The 22,295-nt window shown below is 38.9% G+C and overlaps 1 protein-coding gene across 1 annotated transcript in view; it reads right to left on the minus strand.

Moving 5' to 3' along the window:
* RHOBTB3 (Rho related BTB domain containing 3) overlaps positions 1-22,295 on the minus strand; it is a 52,890-nt gene that overhangs the window by 12,429 nt on the left and 18,166 nt on the right. The window contains exons 6-9 of the mRNA XM_006261639.4: positions 18,977-19,342; positions 8,906-9,018; positions 5,800-5,920; positions 2,152-2,325 (exon numbers count right to left, since the gene is read on the minus strand). Coding sequence (XP_006261701.1) covers positions 2,152-2,325; positions 5,800-5,920; positions 8,906-9,018; positions 18,977-19,342 — 774 coding nt within the window. The remainder of the gene's footprint in view (positions 1-2,151; positions 2,326-5,799; positions 5,921-8,905; positions 9,019-18,976; positions 19,343-22,295) is intronic.

The following is a 22,295-nucleotide window of genomic DNA, read 5'->3' on the forward strand; positions in this document are numbered from 1 at the left end:
TTTTCTTTTTTTCCATTCCTCTCTGGGGTTTCCTGACCCCTGGGTTCCCCCCTGGCTTTCTGGGGACCTCCCTTCTGTTCCTCCCTGTGACACAGGACATTGCCAGTGCCCCTGTCTTCCAGCTTTGCCTGTGGCAACTTAGGTGTTTTTGATATTTTCAGGCATGGTACCTAGTAGTTATGGATGAGGCTTGCTCATACAGTTTTAAGAATAGGTCAGACAAATAATCCTATAGTATGGCTTAGATAGGGATGACCCTGCCTTGAGCAAGGGGTTTGACTAGATGACCTTCTAAACCTACTTATCTATGAGTCTGTGACTGCTCCTCAAGGTTGACCTTTAATAGGGTTCCTGACAATTAAGACTATAATCATATCATAACCTTTACAGAAACATCAAAATTATTATTACAGAATATCATCATAGTTGAAGAAAAAGCTGCTTTCCCAAAATGTAGAACTGAGGGGCAGAGGGGGAGGTATGGGGTGGGAGGGAAAGGTAGTGGCTCTTGCTTTTGTTCTACCTGTCCTAATAAATAGCAATGACTAAGAAACTGTTCAAAATTTAAAATGTTATCTACTGTTAAATTACATATGACAAACAATGTGAAAAAGAAACAAAACTTCAAAATAATAACCTAGACTAGTATTTTGATCTAGAAACTAGACTCAAGGAAATGAAATTTCCCAGAAATGACATTTCAAATTTAATTTTTAGTGTATTACTGCATAAGCAGAAGATAAAAATGAAAATTTAGTTAGGTACATATTTATATTTTATGTACATTTTTATTTTATCCTGGCTCTTTTAACAACAGGTTTCATGGGAATTATGCCAAAAAATGATGCATTAGCACATGTTAAGAAAAAAAATAAAGTTTTCTATCATAAGATTTTTTTTTTCATTGTGTTCCACAAAGTTACATCTAGGAGTGTTTCTAAGGCTAAGTACAGACAGTCAAAAAGCCTGACGCTGAATCGATTCAGTCTTTGCAGGTTACTCTAAACTGCAGAGCTTAAACAGAAACAAATGGACACACATTTACTTTTGATTAAAAAAATGCAGTCACATGCCTACAGTGGCTTAGGCCAGAAGCCACCGGGGGGGGGGGGGGGGGGCGGGAATTAGAGCACAGCTGTCTGGCATGTAGCCAGCATGGGCTGTGTGTTCACTTCCTCTTCCTGCTGTCCCCTGAGGTCTCTGGGATTTGTAGTCCAGACTCACAGTAGCAGGACTCTTCCTGCTTCCAGGCATAAGCAGGGGCTGCTCCCAGGTGCTTCTGGGACTTGTAGTCCAGAGTCACAGCCAACAATAAGTTTGAGTGGGGAAAGGGGTGTTTAACCCTCCCCTGGCCCTAGACCCCAACTGGGGTTTGCCGGGGGGCGGGGGGGCAGTTCCTGCCTCTCCCCCCCACACCCTATACTGCTTCTCTGCTGGAGCAGACAGCACAGCTCAACCCAGGGCTGGAAAGCATGTTGGGACTGTCTGTGATTTAACTTGAACCAAGAAGGTGTCTAGGACAGAATTTTCATAAACCAGTTTGATCCAAATCAGTTAAGTCTGATACGACATTTAATCAGATTTATCTTAAACCAGTTTCAGCCATTTTGAAACTGGTTTATGTGCACTGGACTTCTATTCTGTTATCGGTTTAAAACAGTTTCTGATCACTTAAACCGGCTTATGTATAACCTCTATCCCTAGCCTAAGAAATACATTCGGGCTATGCAAATCCTTAATCCAAAATCCTTCTACCAATAAGATTCTTTTTAATGAGTCTACAGTATCTCAGAGTACGTAACTCTTCCAAATTTACAACACTGCCATTTTGACACAAAGACGTAAGAGGATGACACCAACAAGAAAAAGAGCCAGTGGACGTGGTTCACTTAATTTTTTATCTTGAAAATATATCCCCTGAAAATTAATTTACAAGTATATGTTACACATGAATATTGTTTACCCTTAGTTGGAAAAAAACACCCAGATGTTAATCACTACGTAAGAAGTGAATCCTTCATTAAGGAGTTTATGGAATCAAAGAAATTTTTTAAATGATGTTTTATTTCCCTCTGCTCCCTGATTCAGGCGACAATCTGCTAGAAACCTGCAAGGGTTTGAGGATACTAGTATATTTTTATATTTACTTACCTGGACAACAGGAGTCGGTATACAGATACTCCAGAAAGGAGAGGAAAGTATCTTTGGAAACCCCATAAACTGGAACCAGAACACTATTTGCTTCTATATAATTACCATTAAACATAGCTGCCATCACCTCACAGCGAGCCACTAGGACTGCTCTGTGAGCTGGAACAGTAGCACCTATAGAATTTAAAACAAAAAATTAATTTAAAATTCTCTCTCATTTCGTGAACATAAATAGCATGCCCAGTCATATTTGTCTTAAAAATAAATATAGTTCCTGGCATCATAATCTTAAAATCTAAATACATTTAAGGATCAAAATCACCCAATGAATAATGACTCCTGCAACACTGATCGTTTTTCAAGCTGAAGAAGTGCTTACCACCTCAGATCAGATCCTCAGGAGGGATAAAATGACACCACTCCACTGACATCAATGGAGTAATTACGATTTACAACATCTGGATCATGGTGTTTCTGTATGTGAATACTGACTCAATCAACAAATCTTTATTGGTGTGAGTAAGTTTTATTCATAAGCAGACTCACGGACTTCAGGAGCAATACTGGTCTGACAAAGATTTGAAAAATCATGTTCAAAACCACAGTGAAACAGATCATCCAAGGTGAAACACTGCCGAGGTGGTGAAGTTACCACCAATATAAAAGTAGCCCACTTACAGTATTTAAAAGTATAAACTGTTTTTTTAATTCTATTTATGGGCACACACCCCAAAGTTTTAGGCATGCAATGCACGGCATTGCTATGATTAAGTGCCTTTCTGAATCTAGGCCTAGGACCCAAACCCTGCAAAAAAGAATGGAATTAGTAATGCACATACACTCATGTGTTAGGATCAAGACCAAAAGTCTTAACTTTTCTAATTATTCTGAATGATAAAGCAATCATAAGTATCATTGGTAATTTAAAAGGAAACTTACATTAAAGAAAATAAGAAGCTACCAGTATCTTTTATCCTTACAACCACCATTTTGGGAACGGGTAGCCATGGCTTTTAGTAAATGTCAATATATTCATAAGTGATATTTTATTTGAAATATGCAGTGGGTGTTATTGTTTCACCAACTTCCCACAAAGACAGCTCCAAGAGTGGAAATTAAATCTGAACTGTTTATATCACCCAGTTTTGCATTAATATTTTGTCCTCATTTTCAAAGGTCCTTTTGTTTTTACTACATATTAAAAGGAAATATCTAGAAAGACTCCACTTGTCCTCTGTACCCATTTTTGAGGGATTAATTCTTCACATTTGGCTCTGAGTACTTCAAGCTGAACACAAAATAATTAAAGCATTGTCTAGACTTGGAAGATACTTTTTTCGCATGTGGGATGGGAGCAGACAAGTCAGAAAACTGTTAGTATTCAGATAAGTATTTTATCTGATGCTGATTTACAGCACCATGGACTAACCTATTATTTTTTCCATGGAACTATTTTAAATATAGTTAGTTCTCAAAAAATGATCAAAGCACTCCACTACACTCTTGCACACACACATTCTTCAAAGGCACTGAGAAGATAAATCCAGTGTTTTGGTTCTTTCCTGGGTTGTTGCCAACAAGTACTTACAAATCACCATAAAGGGCTTTATATAATTGCACAATCAATCCTTGTCTGTTAACAATTAACATCCTTTTCAATTAACTACTTAAATATAAGCTTAAATAGCCTCTTGTATTACTGGTATATTAAATTGTATAGGGCTATTTCAGTTGCATGAAGGGACTGAAAAATTGGCTGAATCTCCTCAGTGTAGCATTTCCTCAGCAAGAACAGAACTTCATCAAGTGGAAAACTGGTAATTGGGGAGCTAGTTTGTACCTCAAGCAATCAATTCTGCAACCGTAATTTAAATTTAAAATATTTTAAAGTACTAGCTAGTAATAGGGCTAAGAATGTAGTATGGAGCCTCTCTTCATAGGTATTTTTATAAATTTACACCTTTTTATCTTCAAGACTTAGCTTAGCCCCTAAATAAATTCTTTGCTAGAAGCCAGTTAAACCTCTAAGTATATCAACATAAAAAACACAACACAGCCCTCTGTTCACCAATGAATTATGATCTATCATATAGTATTTTCTATGAAGTACAATGGATGGTGTTTTTTAGGAGGAATGAAGGTTTTGTGTTGTTGTGTAATTGTGAGGAATGCAATGTGTATACTGTATTTTGTGGAGGCATATGGGACTTAGAGGGAACAAAATCTACCTGTAAGAGTAGTAACTGTAATGTGTGGGAACTAAGGTATGTTAAAAAAAAAAGAATAGATAAGCAGACACTATTTTAATGTATGCATGTGCAATGTCATTCTCTCTATATCAGAGCTGTTTTCTTGCAGAATTGTGGGTGTATATCTCTATGTTTTTAAGCTCTACAGAGAAAACAAACAGAAAAGATACCCAGTCATGTCTGTACCACCTTCCATCCAAATCAGAAGCCTCTGAAAGCATAAGTTCATGGCAAAGGACGAACCCTCTCCCTGCAATTCAATTTAATTATGTACTTAATTGTCAAAATTCTTATTATTTTAACTACAGAATTATTGTTTCTTTTACAATTTGTTTTTTTCTAAAAATATATGCAACATTTTAATCATTTTAAGGTGGCGTAAGTTATAAAAAAAAATAAGTGAAGACCATAACAATGAGTGGCCAGCTCTGAAATGTTAGGTTAAATTGCTTGCGTGACATTACATAAGATAGGGGGGCGGAAATCAAGAAAAACTAGGATGTCACTGTAGAAAACCAACTCCAAGACCATCATGTAGAGCAAAGAATGTGATCATGTAATTCAATACAGTATCATTCATCTGCATTCACAGTAATTTACAACAAGGAAATCACAGGAATAACCTTGTTTTGCAGAAAAAGTAGACAAGAATGTGTCTGATCTGATATTTCTAGGAAGCAGAACAACTAAGTGGATGAGACTTAGTTCTGCCATAGTACAGACCAGGTTCTCCATTTACGATTTTCAGAAATAATCATGTGAAATCTCTTAAATCTTCTAGAAATAATGTCATTTACAAAATAAAGGCTGGAACTTAATAAGTGCAATGAAGCCCGTGGAATTTGAAAAGATAGGTGATTTTAAAGAAGAGAAATATGGTAAATATAATCTGTCTGCACTTCATCAAAACATTTGATATGGTGTGCTACATCAGAAATAATAAATTAAGGTGGAAAAGATAAGGAACAGTAAAAGAATTGTGATATAAATTAAGGGAGAACAACAGATTGTTCTGAAAGAGGCTCTATCAAGATGGAGGGAGACAACTAATGGCCTTTCTCCAAGGTCTGGGGTCTGATGCTGCTACGTAAAAATTTCATTAATGATCAGGACACAAATTGTAAGAAGTATGCTAATAATATCTGCAAAAGACATAAATTTTGGAGGCTTTATCAGATTGAAAGAAGATTAGGCAGGAAGAATTTGAGCACTGGAGTAAATGTTGACATTTAATAGCAGAAAGTTTGAGGTTATCTTCTTAGAAACTAATAAGGATTTCTGCTGTAAACTACAGTCATCAGTTGCAAGCACAGAAGAGAAGAAAGACATATATATGCCAATCATAGCTGCTTCACATTATATGAAAGATACAGACCAAAGGAAAAGGGGTAAACTCTACCTTGTATTTTGAAGAGGACATCCGCTAAAACAGGTGTATTAAAGAAAAGCCTGAGAGAAGTGTTACATATCTGCAATGGTCTTTTTGTCTGATAAATTCTACAATCTTTTGAATTATTTACCTGTAAAATGAAGAAAAGATATTGACATGTATAAATGTTGCACACAGATTATTTTTATCATGGCACTAAACAATAGATTCACATCTTTCCTACTAAAAGCCTTTTTTCACCTCCAATGACAACTCAATTTATTCTCCAGGTCTCTGAAGTTTATAACCCTGATGTTATCTTTGATATTTATTTTTTGGTTTCTTCTACTGTAATACTTCTAAAATCTTCCCTTTCCTCTAAACACACACTACTAAACTTGATTCATGACAGAGTTCTCTTCCACTGAACTCTTCCCATCCAACTGCCCTGCCTCTCGTCTCTACAACGTTAAAAATGATAATAATCCTTTTTGCCAATTTGATTACATCATCTTCCATAAAAATCTCTTCCTGTGTAAAGTTTGAACCCCTCGTGCTCACTTTTGAAGGTTCTCTCTCCTTTTCACCCTCCTGTAACTCATGTTATGCCCAACTATCAAGCTGCTATCAGACCACTCCTCACCATCTTGCATCTTCCTCCCAGTGAAAAGAAGCTAAATGTTATCTTTTTAAAAATCTTACGGTTCTTAAGTGAATCTCATTAATTTTTGGCTTGACTTGTGATCCTGGAAAATTTAGGAGTGATAGTAATGCAATTGGGAGAGCAGAAACTTTTAAAAGCTAAGAGCAAAATGTCTATTAATCCCTTAGACTCCTGGCAAACATTTACTGCAGGACTAGCACAAATGTAATGCATCAAATGGTAACATACCAGATGTCCAAGCAACTTGTCACATGATAAAAAGGGAGAACCTGCCTCAGAGAAGTTGCTCATTGAATGTGAAACTTCTTTGTGGCCTATATTGCAAATTAAATTCAAAATCTGGCATGTTACTTAGATCCTCTACTATTCCACAGTGCGCTGTTCTTTCTCTACCCACTGTAAAAGACAGGGAGGGAGAGCAGCTTGCTCCCTGACAAGGTAATTAGCAAGCTATCAGAGAGGCTTGCATGCAGGGAGTGTGGGGACACTGGACAGCAACAGGGACAGGGCAGCTGTGGTGGCAGCAGAGGCTGACTGGTGGGGCAGAAACCCCCCGCTCAGCCCTTGCTGCCACCAGCATCTTGCTGATCATGTGTTGCCCACACTCCAAATTACCTAGGGTCTGCCACTTGCCCCATCCCACTGATCAGCTCACTGCCAGAACCAGGCAGAGGGCAGTTCAGTCCTAGACTGGGGAGTGGGGGGAGGAGGTAAGGTGCTTTCTTCCCCAAATCCAGAGGCTGCCCCCTACACAATCCTGTCAATCTGTCCCAGTTGCAGGACAGAAGGGCACACAAGCACCCTGGAACTAGAAAGCTGCTCCCTGGTCCCAGAGCTTCCCACATGACCTTTAAAATGTCCAGCATACAAGAAACCCAGGACCCAGGAAGCAGATCCCCAATCTCAGATCACCAGCTGTGTGCCTGGGTCTTGGGTTGCACAGGCATGCTCTGTAAACTTCCCAGGGTGTGAGCATCCTGAGACAGGGAAACCACTTCCTAGGTCCCAGACTGCTCATGCATCAAGCACTTTAATGCATGCACAGGCAGCCCTGGGACCAGGATGCTTTTTGTCCCCAGGCCTGCCCATGTGCTCCTTTAAGTGCCCTCCACAGATGCAAATGTTCAAAATAGCCCTAGTAAGGAAGTAAGGGTGACAGAGCTCCCTACACTTGGGGCAGACCCCAATCAGTCCCTGTGGCTGTAGGGGGACTTTCAGGCAGCCCTCTCACCTGCCTAGCAGCAAAGGTAAGAGGCCTGACTACAACCTGGAAAATGTAAAGGGCTGCTGGTGAACAAAATCCAGTGAACTCTGTTGCAAAGGCAAAAAAATCTGACTGAGTCATAGAATCAAAGAAAATTAGGGTTGAAGGACCTCAGGAGATCATCTAGTTTACCCCCCACCTGCTCAAAGCAGTACCATCCCCAACTAGATCACCCCAGCCAAGGCTTTTTCTAGCCAGGTCTTAAAAACCTCCAGGGATGGAGATTCCACAACCTCTCTAGGTAACCTATTCCAGTGTTTTACTATCCTCCTAGTGAGAATGTTTTTCCTAGTATCTAGCTTCAACTTCCCTTGCTACAACTTAAGACCATCGCTGCTTCTTCAGTCATCAGCCAGCGCTGAGAACAGTCTAGCTCTATCCACTTTGGAACCCACCTTCAAGTAGTTGAAGGCTGCTATTAAATCCCCTCTCAGTCTTCTCTTCTCTAGACTAAATAAACCCAATTCCCTCAGCCTCTCCTCATAAGCCACATGCCCCAGCCCCCAACCAGTTTTGTTGCCCTCAACTGGTTTCTCTCTAATTTTTTCAACATCCTTTCTGTAGTGGGGGGCCCAAAACTGGACACAATACTACAGATGTGGCCTCACCAGTGCTGAATAGAGGGGAATAATCACTTCCCTTGATCTGCTGGCAACACTCCTACTAATGCAGCCAAATATGCCATCAGCCTTCTTTGCACCAAGGACACACTGTTGGCTCATATTCAGCTTATTGTCCACTGTCACCCCCAGGTCCTTTTCTGCAAAGCTGCTGCTTAACCAATCCGTCCCTAGCCTGTCCGGGTACATGGGATTGTTCTGTCCTAATTACAGGACTATGCACTTGTCCTTATTGAACTTAATGAGATTTCTTTTGGTCCAATCCTCCAATTTGTCAAGGTCTCTCTGAATTCTAACCCTCTCTTCCCATGAAATCAAAGTTTTCCCTATTGCTATTACATCCCTATGACTATTGCATGTGGAGCACATAACTGTTAGTACTGTTAAAAAGTTGAACTGCATCTATTATTTCACATCTATTTATAGCAAATAAAAACATACCCATTGATTAGAGAATACAAAAATAGGTAAACCAGAATCCTTCCGGAACAACAATTAATAAGACAAATCAACAATGACAAGTTATTTTCCTGAGCCCCACTATATCTAATACTATAATGATTACGAAGGAAAAAAAATGCAATTCACCCGTCCTGGAGTTTTCAGAATACATTTAACTTTCTCAAGAACCTGCTCAACTTCTCCAGAGTCCTTTAATTTCTTTTTTATCTCTTCTTCTAACAGTTCCCATTGGAAAGCACCTATGACAAAACCAAAAAATACTTTATAGCATGGAATAGTGCTCTGGCCCTTATTATCGTGTATACACAAACGTACAAAGGCTTTTGCAGACAGATAAAAGATAATGTCTGTACCCAACAGTAGGTTTTATAAAAATTATTGTTTCAGCATTTTTGTTCACTAGATTTTTTTCAGCAAGTTTCTGCCTGAAAACGTGCAAGGAACAATTCTCAATTGTCAAACTTGTATGCTGAGGTTTATTTTCAGTGGAAGTCTACAAGGTCAGAAGAGCGTATCTTGGTTCAGATTTTCAAAGCTACATGAGATTTAGACTTGTAAATTTCATGGGAAAATGTGACTAAATTCCCTAGACAGCTTTGAAAATTATCTGTACTTAAATATACTCAAGGCCATTTACATCTTTTATCAGAAACGGCTGTGTGAAAACAGGCTCTTAAGCTTAGGCACTTAAGTATATTCAGCTCTTGTAATATACCAGATCTTTAATATATCAGTTATTTATCCTTTTTGATTCTTCTATATTACTCAAGCATAAAGGATCAGCTATTCAAAGGAACTTATGCATTAAGGCAAAAGTTGGGGGAAAAACCCACTTCCCCCAAAAATGAGTTACTAAGATATTCCTTATCAGCATTTTTCCTGATGTTTTAGGTCATCCATACATTCTCTATTGTTTATAGGCTAGTGGTGGCTTGCAAAGAATTGGCTGATTGATTGCACAGTACTGCCTTCCCCTTTCTTCTTACTTCTAACAACTATATTACAATAGAAGGCACTAAAAACGTATTGAAGTTTTTAATACCATTTTAATACCAAACAATGTCAGTACTTGTAGTAGTGTTGCTTGTTGGTCGCTTGAAGGGAGGTAGTCTGCACAACAGTGAAAAGGAGACAACTTTTATATTAAAATCTGGTGAATGCTACAGAGAAGTATGAAAACTTCAGAACTAATCTAACTAAAGTTTCAGAATGCTAAACACTCAGATAAGCAAGTAACTAAAAATATAAAAAAGGAAGTTTTTTTTTGCTGTCCTATTTTCTCTCACCTAATAGCCAATACTAAAAAGAAAGTTAAATTTTCTTCAAAAGCTTTCTGAATTATTGCCATCTGCTGTGGAAGGTATTTGTGCTTCATAGACCTTCCTTCAAAAACAAGTTTATTCTTTTGATTCTGCATTGAAGTCAAACTTGTTTTTGATATTTCAATTTGCTACCAAGGAAATAACAGTGTATTCCAAATATTTATTAAAGTTTCCTGCAAGATCAAGTAGAAGAAGAAGGACGGAAAGAAAGAAAGACATTTCTGCAACACAAATATGTGGTAAGTATAAAAAAGGTCAGGTTAAAATAAAAATTACAGATGAAATGTTTCTTAGTGAAAATTTGATAAAGGTCAAGAAAATATGTTAAAGTATCTATTAATTCATTTATCTTTAATCAAAATTTAGAGAGTAACACTTGAAAAAAAATTAAATGCTCATCATTTTCCTATATAATCCCTGTTAATCTGAGAGAAAAAATCCTTTCCATTGACAGCAGAATGTAAAATTAGGCATTTTACAGATACCCTACTTTCAGAAAGTGAACTATGCGATTCCTCTTAGCCTACTGGTATTAACCTCCTAGGAATAATAGTGATCTAGTAAAAAAAAGGAGTCAAATTAGTATCTAATTATGTGAGCAGGTGTTTTGCTAGGTAGGTTTTCCCACTTGCCAGACAGAGAAAAAGCATAATGTGGTTAGAGTCCAAAAAAATGACTAAAATTAGCACCCTATTACACCTTCAAGGGATATGGCCTTCTGTATGTCTCCATGGTTATAATCATTTATGCTAATTTTTCTGAGGAAAATAAGCTTTTAGTACCTTTTACTCTTTTAAGCACTGTAGGGCCACTTTTGTGGGAAACTGAGCTAGATTTCCTCAGGTTTACATATCAGAAAAGAATATCTTAAATGCAGACCTGAATCCCAGCAAGCAGTTGCGTGGTGATGAAGTTTCCACACCGGCATTCACCTGGTTGTGGAACAAGCTTAAATTCCAATTGCCGAGTATTCATTATTGATGATGCTAAAGCCAACAAGAGCTCTGCTTGTGACACAGGTACAAAGCTGAGCGTGCAAGGCTGGCAGTTAGGAAACGCACCTTTGAACATTCTGAACAAAGCAGATTTGATCTGGATGTCACTGAGAAACAACATGAAACCTCATAATGCCACTCTTACTGACACCCATGTCTTAGAAGGACACAAAGCAAAGTTCAAATTTACATGGCTGGCAGCTCTGTTGTAGGAACTCAGTTGGGGAAAGTTGGGGAAGCAAAGTACAATGTAGTCCAAAGCCATGGAACTAGAGATTAGTATTACTCTCTTTGGGTGCGTCTACATATCGCCATATGGTGACATTGCTATGGTGCTATGCTTTAGTACTTCCTTTTGGAAGTACAGAATAACCTCATAAATCTGGCATGCTTGGGACTGAGCGCCTGCCGGATATTTGAAAATGCTGGATTTTTGAAACCCAAGTGGCGGCTGGTCATGGAACGGCAATGGTGGGGAGGGGGGAGGAGGGAAGTGGCAGCTGGTCTTGGAGCAGCGGTGGCCGGTCCCGGAACAGCAGCCACACGCAGAATGGCAGCGCAGGGTGCTAGATGGTGGCGGCAGCCACTACGTGCAAGGTTCTCCCTGCATGTCCAGGGAGGGAGCAGGGGAGAGCAGCGGCCGGTCCCAGAGCAGTGCCGGGTTTCTGAGATCCGGAATTATGAGGTTATACTGTACTAAAGCACGGAGCAATATGGATGGTTACTGCGCCATCTGCACGGCACATGGTTAGATTTTGCTGCTACGTTGCCATGGTGGCATGCTATAACTGGGGAGCGTGCTGCTATGGCTGGCAAATCGCCTGTAGAACCACGTCGCCATAAGGCAACATGTAGACGTGGCTTTGTTCTGCTGCATTAATGGGCCTGAAAGGAGCATGCCTATTTATAAATTGAAAAGGGAAACTTAAATGATATATAAATTGAAAAGGATAAAAATAAACTTAACGCTATCTGAAGTCTTCATTGTTACCAAGAAAGGTAGATCAAAATATAAAGCCTTATCTTCCAAAAGACAGATATCCCCAGTACTGTTTTCCCACACCGGAGGAAAGAAACCTTTTAGGATTCTAAAAGAACAAAGAAGCCTTTGTGTGTTGTTTGGTTTATGACAAAATTAACTGTCAGAAAATTTCCAAAGGGATGTGCCATCTTATAGTGGAGGTTCATGGGATATCAGGGGTCAGAGTTGCTAACCAAGCCCTTAGATATTTTCATTTACTAGTGGACTGAAACGCCTTCCATACTTTGGTAAAGTAACCAAAATTGACTTTGTTTAAAACCGAAATCTAAATACCCACAAGAGTATACTAGATAAAAGATATTGATTGAGCCATCATATTTAGTTTTTTAGCAACCAAATGAACAGAAAAGCATTGCCTTCCTTTCCTTTTTTTGTGTCCTTTGACAAGGTGTTTAGCAGAATTCGTGGGTTTGTTGGAATCTGACAAGCCACACCATGAGCACTTCTGCTATAGCCTTGAACTTGCAATCTCTAGGTTGTCAACCCTGGTAGTGCCTGTGCCACCCTAGCCCCCCAGTAAGCATCACCTGCCATTTTGATGTTTGTTTCTCTGCATGAATTATAAAAGCCACCAGTATTCATGACTACGAAAACTTTTTAACTGAAAAATTCTTAAGACTCTCACTTTCTTTTTTACCTATAATATTTATGACATCATGTTGAGTAGGACATCTTTGAAAATCATTAGCTTGCTCATTCTGAACTCACTCATCAAAATAAGTATTTTAATTATAATTGCATGATTTTAAAGACAATTATTAGATTGAAAAGTTATACAGATATTTAAAATGTCTTAGACTGAGAATGGTAAAAGAGTGAAAATTAATGTTTATAAAGTCGAGGATATAACTTCTTTCTTAAGATTAGTTTTTCATTACTGAATGGTTCCCAGTGTTAGTAAGGAGAAATTTTCTTTACAGGAAAAAGGAAAGAAAATAAGAATGGCAGTATATTCTGGCTTTATTAAAAAATCATCTCTTCTGGAGGCCTGCTCTAGTCCTAAATGACTTTAGTGGGTACAGACTCCAGCCCAAAGTGTCACCAAATATTTTTACTTGGTAATCATGTATACTTGTTTGTAAGAGAATAGCAACTGAAATGCTTTAGGGCTGTTGGTTGCAGCTGTATCGGTCTAAGGACATAGGTAGACAAGGCTTCTGTTCTACTCAGAACACACAATTCACCCGTAGAATCTCTCTAAGCCTGAAGGGTGTTTGTGCTCATAAGCTTACAAAAGAACAATTTTTCCAACTATTTAGTTGGTCTAATAAAAGATATCACATCTACCCAAAGAACCTTGCCTGCCTAGCAACTGAAATAACATTTTTGAAGAAACAAGAGGAAGAGCCTATGCTTGAATATTTTGTCTGAATAAGCTTCAACCACCAGTAATTTGTTTATGTGAACATTCACAGCTAAAGTTGAAGGGCATAATGTCTGAAGGAGTAAGGGAGATTCAAAGATAGCAGAAAGCTTCACATTGTTATAATCCTGAGGCCACTAGGAACAAAGCCAATCCCAGGGGTAAATCAGGATACTCTAATGCAGAGCCAAGCCCAAGAGGCAGAAACACAGGCCAGGAACTGATGCAGTACAGGATATCCTAAGTTTAACCTCTGTCTACCAGTTAAGCCTATACCAGAACTGGTGGGTGGGGGCCTATGCCAACATTATAAACAGAATCTACTAATGCTAAAGCTAAAAAGAAGCACATAGTACTTTATAATCTGGCCTTTTGTTCTTAATATACGCCTTAAAAATGTTCTAAATAAAAAGACACAGCTCTCATGTGAACTAAATTCACGTCACATTTAGGATTGAGAAAGGCCTTGATTAACTGGAGAAACAGCCTGAAATTAACTGAATGAAGTTCAGTAAGGACAAGTGCAAAGTCTTGCACTTGGGATGGAACAACTGCATGCGCAAATACAGAATGGGGAAGAGCTGCCTAGGCTGCATTATAACCACCCTTCAGGTATTTGAAGACTGAAGGTTTGGAGTACTGTTACAGTCAACATGGTCCAGGAAATGTGAGAGTTTTGGGGCCGGGGGGGAGGGGGGGATGATATTTTTATAGGACTAACTGGGTGCTGGTGCACATGTTCATTAATGTGCTTTTGCTACTGCATATTGTTTAATACTTCTAGAGTGAGGTACTAGATAAAGGTGCATTACACTACCCTAATGTGCAGTAGCAAAAGCAAACACTTTTTTAGTGACACAAAGCACAGTAACCTATTCTACTGTGCATTAGCATATTAGCACATATTTTACACGACGCTTTAATGCGAATTGGCTACTGCACAATAAAGCACACATGTAAATGTGCCCACTGTGCATCTTTTATTAGTCCAATAAAAGATACCATGAACAAGCTTGCTTCTCACATATTTCCTACAGCACATGGCTACAACACTCCAGCTCTACTATAGGATCTGATAACCGTCTTCAAATACCTGAAGACTGCTATAAAGAGGAATTATAACCCTGAAGGGCTTATAAAGAGGATAGAAATAGACTATTTTTTGTGGCTACAGAAATAGGACAAGGGGCAATGGTCCCAAATTGTAGCAACAGAAATTGAGGTTGAGTATTAGGAAGAATTTTTTCACTAGGAAGGTGGTTAAGCATGGGGAATTATAGAATCTTCATCCTCAGAAGATTTTAAGAGCCGTTTCAACAAACTCTTGGCTGACGGGGTTTAGATGGGAATGATTGTGCCTTGAGCGTAGGGTTTGACTAGATCAGCTCTTGAGGCCCCTTCCAGACCTCTCTTTCTAGGGTTCTAATTTATATACCAACTTGCATCTCTGCAATCCCATTAAGACTGCAAGCTATAATTTAGGGCAGAATTTGCTTCACATAATTATACACTACTTATCCAGCTTGGCAGATACACATTAAGGCAAAAGTAACACAGAACACCAGAATCATCCAGTAAACTGTATTTAGTATTAGCCGCAACTAAACTATTGTGAACAGTCTTGTTCGGTGCTTGTCCACATGGTATTCTCTTTGACTTAAGCCAACATGATTTGTTCTTTACTTTAATATGTACTGTTCATAGGCACAAATGGAAATCGTGCACTCAACTGTTTTTAATGCTTTTTAAAGTCTCTCCTTACAGTTTGTTATCCTTCAAATTAGCTAAACTCACAGCAATATCAGAGGCTTCAAAGTTAAGTATGAGATTTCTTGTTCCCCATGCAGAATGTTTTCCTTCTGCATCCACTGCATAAAAATAAGCAAGCAGTAACAAACAGTAAGGTGCATTTTCATTAGGCAATCAGTATGCACACACTTCAGTTTCTGTATACTAGAAATGTGTAACTTAGCCAATAAAATGATTTAAAAAACATTTTAAAACATAAGCAACACATTAATACAAATTAATAGATTGTAAAATAGATATTTAAATTAAGGGAAAGTTACTTACCGTTAATTCTGTGTACAGTGAATTTTTTTACAGGGAAAAAAGGTTCCAAAAGAAAAATTACCTGACACGAACAGAGTCTAAATGCATTTTTATTTTTGCATTTTTTTAAACTACCTACCAACACTCACCTTCTCCCTTTCCTCCCTATGCTACTCCTCTCTCCCTCTTTCCCACCTCACAATCTCCCTTTCCCTTCATCTTCAGTTCCTCAATCCTCCGCCTGCTTCACAGAATAAATTCCAGCACCAGCCCTGAGGTGCTGAACAACTGGGCATTTAAGAGGAGGTGCCATCATCAGCTGAATGGTTGAGAGACAGTGGCAGAGATTCATAGAGAAACAGCTTACTCAAGTGCTGCTTCTCCTATGAAGCCTTGCTCCAGCCACTTAGCTAAGATACACAGGACCAGAGTGGTTTCCCTCTCGAATGCCTGGTAATGGGGTAAGCTGCTCAGGGCATCAGGGCCAGTATTATCATCATCTTCTGAAATCCTGGAGCAGTGTTAGAGGAAAAGTCTAGAGTGAGGCAAAGAAGAGGCAAAAAGAAAGAAGAGGAGAAAAGGAATGAAGACTTTTCAAAAAATTATTAAAAAGATATTCATAGTTATAGGTTTCCTATAGGGATGTTACCTAATAAGTTTGCCTCTGGCATAATGATTTGTTTGAAGAAGATTTACACACATTATTTGTGTTTGGGGGGGACATAATGACATAGGGTTTTACCCCAAACCAGTAATGGCCACTCAAATCTTCATTTAAAATGATTAGAGAAGTAAAGAAGTAAGCTGGTGGGAACATACACAAAAATAGAGGGGCACACTAACTTGCCAGGTAGCAGCACCTTATCTGGACTCTGATCAAGAGAATCTGACCCCTATACCACCAAAATCAGAGATACTTCACAGTTCCTCAGGATTACAACACTGTTATTAGGAGCTCAACTCTCTCTCCCTCCTCCAATGTAAACGTACAAGACAGGCAAATTTTGGCATGAACTTTTACCAAAAAAAATTCAGTTTATGAGTAATATGGTATACAATCTGAAGGTGTTTATAGCCAGAGTATAGCTTACATTCCCATGACTTTACAGCACACTGTTTACCAATGCTTCACACTGATTTCTCAAGTGAGATTAGAATCAAATCTTGACAATGCTAAAATAGATTTTTTCTGTTCTTCTCCAAAGATTATGGACCACTCTTCCAGGAGAGCAGCCCTTTCAATATTTTAAACAACTATCACTCTGGAGATAAACTCAAATTCCTTCCACAGACATGTGTAACAATATATTTACGCTTTTCTAATTACAATTAAAATGATGATGTATTACTTAAAAGTTCTGCTAATTCTTACTACAAAAGTATGTTCATGGCATACATCTTAGTGGTAACTATATTAGTGGTAACATCAGATGTGCACAGGAACACAGGACTGGAAGGGATTTTCTAGGTCATCAAATCCAGTCCCGTGTTATAGCAGGGACTTCATCATCTGCAATCCCCTTCATAAATTTATCAAGCTCCATTTTAAGACATATATTTTATTTGTACCAGCATGACTAGAAGGTTTTGAAAGCCTCACTGCCCTAATGGTTAAAATCTTCTAATTTCCAGCTTAAATAGATTAATAGCCAGTTTTTAGCTCTATTTTTTGCAAAAACTGTCCCTTAGCTTTTCTTCCTCCCAGGTGGATACCTCTACTGTATATATATATAGCAATCATATCCCTCTAGGCCTTTGTTTTTCTTAACTAAACAAACAAGCTCTTCCAGTCTCCTCTCATGTGACAGGCTCTCCGCTACCCTGGTCATCTTAGTAACCCTCTTCTGCATCTACTCCAGGTCAGAATTAATCAAAAAAGGGAAAGCAGGCTGGTCACTTGACAGCAGGGACCTGCAGAAGACAGGCAATAATCCCACAACCAAGATAAAGGGTACACACTGGCTATTTCCTCCCCCGCACCTTTTTTTTTAAAAGAAATAAAAGTTCCATGTTCCAAGCCAAATCAAGTCCAAATCCGTGAGTCAGTCCAGAACCATAAGTGGCCCTACAACCGAAAAACATCATCCGCCCCCACCAGGGGCTTCAGATATTTCCAAAGTCTTTTTGCAGGCATCCTACGTGCAGGCCCAAGCCCAAAGGCTTGGGGTTCAGATGCCCCTAAAATTTGCCTGCCCTCAGCTACATGGCAGCAGGAACAAGCTAGGGTGGAGCCTCCAATTTCCATAAAGTGGGCTTTAAGCCCTAACACCTTGGTGGATACTAAACTACGCCAGAAGAACAGTTAACCTTGGGAATGCTTAAGGAAAACTGCTTTCTTGGACCCAGATACATGGCGTTTCCCTGCTATTTCCACTGCCTATACTGATATTGTACTGCAAGGGTATCCAACTCAAACAGGCCCCACAGGCCAGACTGGGCCCATAAATCATCCCCACACACTGGATCCAGCGTGCAGGGCTGGTATGATGCAGGCACTGCAGGCAGCATGCATGCCAGACAGGCTCTGAGTGCAGCATGTGCCCCAGACTGCATGAGACCAACTGTGCACACTACATGCAGCACATGAGGCTGGGGATGGCGTGTGCTGCATGCAGCATGCAGGGCCAATCTGAGTTCCCCAGGCAGCACTGCTGGCCAGATACTAGCAAGCCATGTCTTTGACCCCCTGGCTGTACTGGTATAACTTTTAAAACATGATCAGTAAGGTCTTTTGGTATTAAAACAAAACGATTATCCCATGACATAACATTTTTTAACATTATTCAGAGTCTTTCATCTGAGGATCACCAACTCCTTTAAAAAGGTATAGAAATACCATTAGCACCATTTTAAACAGACAGAAAATTAAGATCAGGGTATGGTTAAGTGACTTGCAAAGGTCACACAATGAGTCCATTGTTCTCATAAACCATGTAATTCTGCTCCTCTCTTCACTATCAGGAAATGAGAGCCCCTCGCATTCTTACTCAAAGAACATATATTCACATCACTATTTTTAGGATAGGTAACATTAGGTTTGACATTTCTGTTAGATCCAAAATTCTTTTACTGAAATACTGGCTTTTGCAGGGGTAAAACTGAATGGAATACCAGCCACAAGTTATTTATTCATAGAAACGTATCCTCTTATTGACTTTTGCAGGAAAAATACTTCACCTCACTTTAGAAGCCTTGTTTCAAGGAAGTCAGTAACTGTCATTATTTTGCTAAGAGCAATAATTGCAACAAAATTAAAAGGTCCATTTCCATGTACAAACTGTTACTAATAATAACAGATAGTCTGTTTTAACTAAATTGATTTAACCCCAACAGAAGTAGATTTTGATTGGATAATATACCCACTCTATACAACAGTGCGCTTTTTAAAAGACATAAGCAGCTGCAACCATTCTGACAGGATACCTGAATAAATGAAGTGCAGAATGTCTGACAAACAAGAACAGAAGAAGGAGTCTTTAACAATGACTCTTACTGGTGGGTTGCATGGTGAGCCTCTGCTAGAAACTGGAAAAACAGCTTCATTGTTTACTGCAAAGAGAGTCTGCGCAGTCCTTATGACAGAGGAATCCTGAATATCAGCCGGACTCTTCACATTGAAAAGCAACATGAAGACATGGCTTACAGAGCATAAAATAATCTTGTGCGCTTCTCCTACATTCCTTAAATCTTCTGAGCAAAATATTACATCCACACACTGGCAGCAGAACAGCAGGTTATGCAAGTCAGAGTCATAATGCGAGGCTTCACCTTTCAAGATTGGCATTTTTTCTAAAGAAAATATTAAAAATAATGATGAATGAGTTGTTTTATGACTCTACTTCCATATTAACTACAACACAAAACAAAAGCATCTTTATTCTCAGAAACTAGGTCAAATAAAGATAAGTATTCTCTTAATTAACTTCAATAAAATGTCTTAAAAATATACTCTATAATAAACTAATAGGAATGGACAGATCCAGTTTTATCTACCTTGAATGAGGTTAGTAGAATATGTTAACAATGAAATATATTAATAATAATTTAGTAAAATTAGTTCTTCCATTTTAAAAGTCTTAAAAAGGAATGCAAAGATTCATAGTGTATACAAGATTGATCTCTGTCTGGGTTTCTCATATGGATTTACATTAAAAAAGACACTTCCTGAAAACTGTATAAACAAGTATTTGCTTTACCCATATTATGGTTTAGTAGAATTATCTTCCTAAATTCAGAGCTTTACCAGTTCAAATTCTTTGGATGCCTATTAGTGAAAGAGAGTCTCAATGTCATACACTCAGCCAGATTTGAGAGGGAAAATAGATCTAAAAAGACTTGAGGCCCTAGAGAGAGGTGGTTAGCTGCATAGTCTGATGTTATGGCTCCTTATAAACTAACACATTCAGAAAGGCCTGAGCTTTTGTAAGCTACAGCTTGCTGCTTCAGAATCTATGAAGGAGGCTGTAGCCTATGAAAGCTCATGCCTTTAAATGAATTAGTCTGTAAGTCACACAGCCCTGCCTTCTGCCTACTGATAAAAAAAAAAAAAAATGTTTCAGTGCAAAATTACTGCATTTACTTACATAACATACACAGTCCTTTCCCAAAAAACAGCCCTCCAAAATTGGACTGCAGTCTTAAGAGGCTGATTTCTGGACTGGACTGGAAGCATGGAGACACTGGAATGGCTGCTAGGAGCTGTGCCTCTTTTCTGGCAAGGAGAACCTGCAGCAGAGGTGAAGTCTGAAGCCAAAAGCTGCTACCAATTCAGCAGCAGTGGTATAGGATTAAAACTCTAGCTTTTGCCTGAGCAGCAACTAGGGGAAGGAAAGTGGGCTGAAGAGCAGACACTGCCTCTGTTCCATAAACTCTCTATCTTCCCAAAATAAGGTGTGTGTCTTATTTGGGGGCATATGTTATGCAAGAAAATATAGGTATTGATGCTGCAACTTCCCTGAATTAACTGGACTAAATCCTCCCTCACTCCCACCCATGCAACCAGTCTGACTTTTAGACATAGCTAATTTCCAGTGTAAATACCCTGATTTTCATATCAGAACTAGTAGAATCATAGAAACCATAGAAATTAATGGCTTGAAGGGACCTCAAAAGATCATCAAGTCCAACCCTCCTGCTCTGGGCAGGAATACTGCTGAATAACAATTAGAACATTTCAGGAAACCTATTTGTAAGAATATGTATTGCAAGAAAGTGATCATTTCTTATTGTTATCATAATTTAAGGAGTGCTTCATATTTAGGAGATAACAATGGGTCTCAAGTTCATAGGAATTTTACCACTGTTTTTAATTGAAGGCAAGATTGGGCCCCGTATTCTTTGCTAATCTATTCGAAACTTCTCAGTTTAATAAAACAAATTATATGTAAATCAAAGAATTAAAACAATGCAACTTCAAATGAAAATTATTATAGTTAAAGGTATAATTATCAAATGTTGAACACAAGAATATGAAAGATCATATTAAACTAAACCATATTGAACTATATTAAAGCATAGACTAAAAATACCTTTTAGCCTTTTATTTTTTCCTTTTATGTTCCTTTACTCTCTCCATGAATTTCTTGTCCTCTGTCTCATTTTAATTGGGCCCTTGTCTTCAGAATATATACTGCACAGTAATTAGCTATTAAGTTTCAAAATTGAACTGAGAGAGAGAGAATGTAGGGATCTCACAAAATTTAATGACAAATTCTTGCTCTAAAGTATTTTGGTGCAAAATATTTCCAAAAAAATAGTTTTTTGGAGCCTATACTTAGGCTTTCATTTTTAAAAGCCTTTGCACATGCTTGCAGGAATAAATAATATGCAAGTCAATCTAAAACAAAGAACTGCATATTCACAGTTGGGTTATTGGGAACAACCAAATAAAATACCCATACCTAGAATGCAAGGATGTGTTTAAAAGTGGCGGGGGGAGGATGGGAGGGAAGTATGCTTATGTATGTAGTTGTTGTTGTATGGTTTCTGTACTCTACCTCAGGACTGTACATGCCCCAGGAGCTTCATCAGGGCAAGCCATGCCCCCCACCAGATTATGCACACCCTGGATGCCCCCCTCCATTGCTGCGCTGTGTGCCTGCAACCCCCACCCCTACCACTGCACTGCATGCCTGCAACCCAACCGCCCCCAGGCCACAGTACATCCTTGCAGACACTCCCCTGCTGCAAGGCACACCCCCACCACTATACTGAGCACTATACTGAGCCCCACTGCACCATTTGCCTTTGCCCCCCCCACCAGCCGTGCTCACTGCCAACTGCACAGCATTCCTCAGATTTACCCTCAGCTTCTTGTGCTACCCCATCCCACGGGTGGAAGACAGGAAGCGGCAGCTGGACAAGGAAGGGGGAGCCTGGAAATTCCAGCTGCTGTGGCAACTAGAGTGATGGGGGGACAATGGCTAAGCAGGAGCCTAGGAGGCACAATTTAATCCATCACAGACCACATGAGGCCAATGGGCTGCCAGCAGGACAGCCCCACTCTAACTGGCTGAGATAATCTAACCTCAGTTAATATTACATAATTACATGTTTTGGTTTTCTTTTGTAGAGACTGTAAAGACTCAAACTCTACTGATAATTTTTTTAACTGGATTCTCTACTCACTTCCATGTGTACAATCTTAAATCTTTTGCATAAAACATATTCAAATTGTAATTTATGATCCCTCATAACATTATCTACATTTTTACCAAACCATCCCGAAATTAATTTAAATCTT

The sequence above is a fragment of the Alligator mississippiensis genome, chromosome 3, assembly GCF_030867095.1.
Source record: "Alligator mississippiensis isolate rAllMis1 chromosome 3, rAllMis1, whole genome shotgun sequence".
Classification (NCBI taxonomy): Eukaryota; Metazoa; Chordata; order Crocodylia; family Alligatoridae; genus Alligator; species Alligator mississippiensis.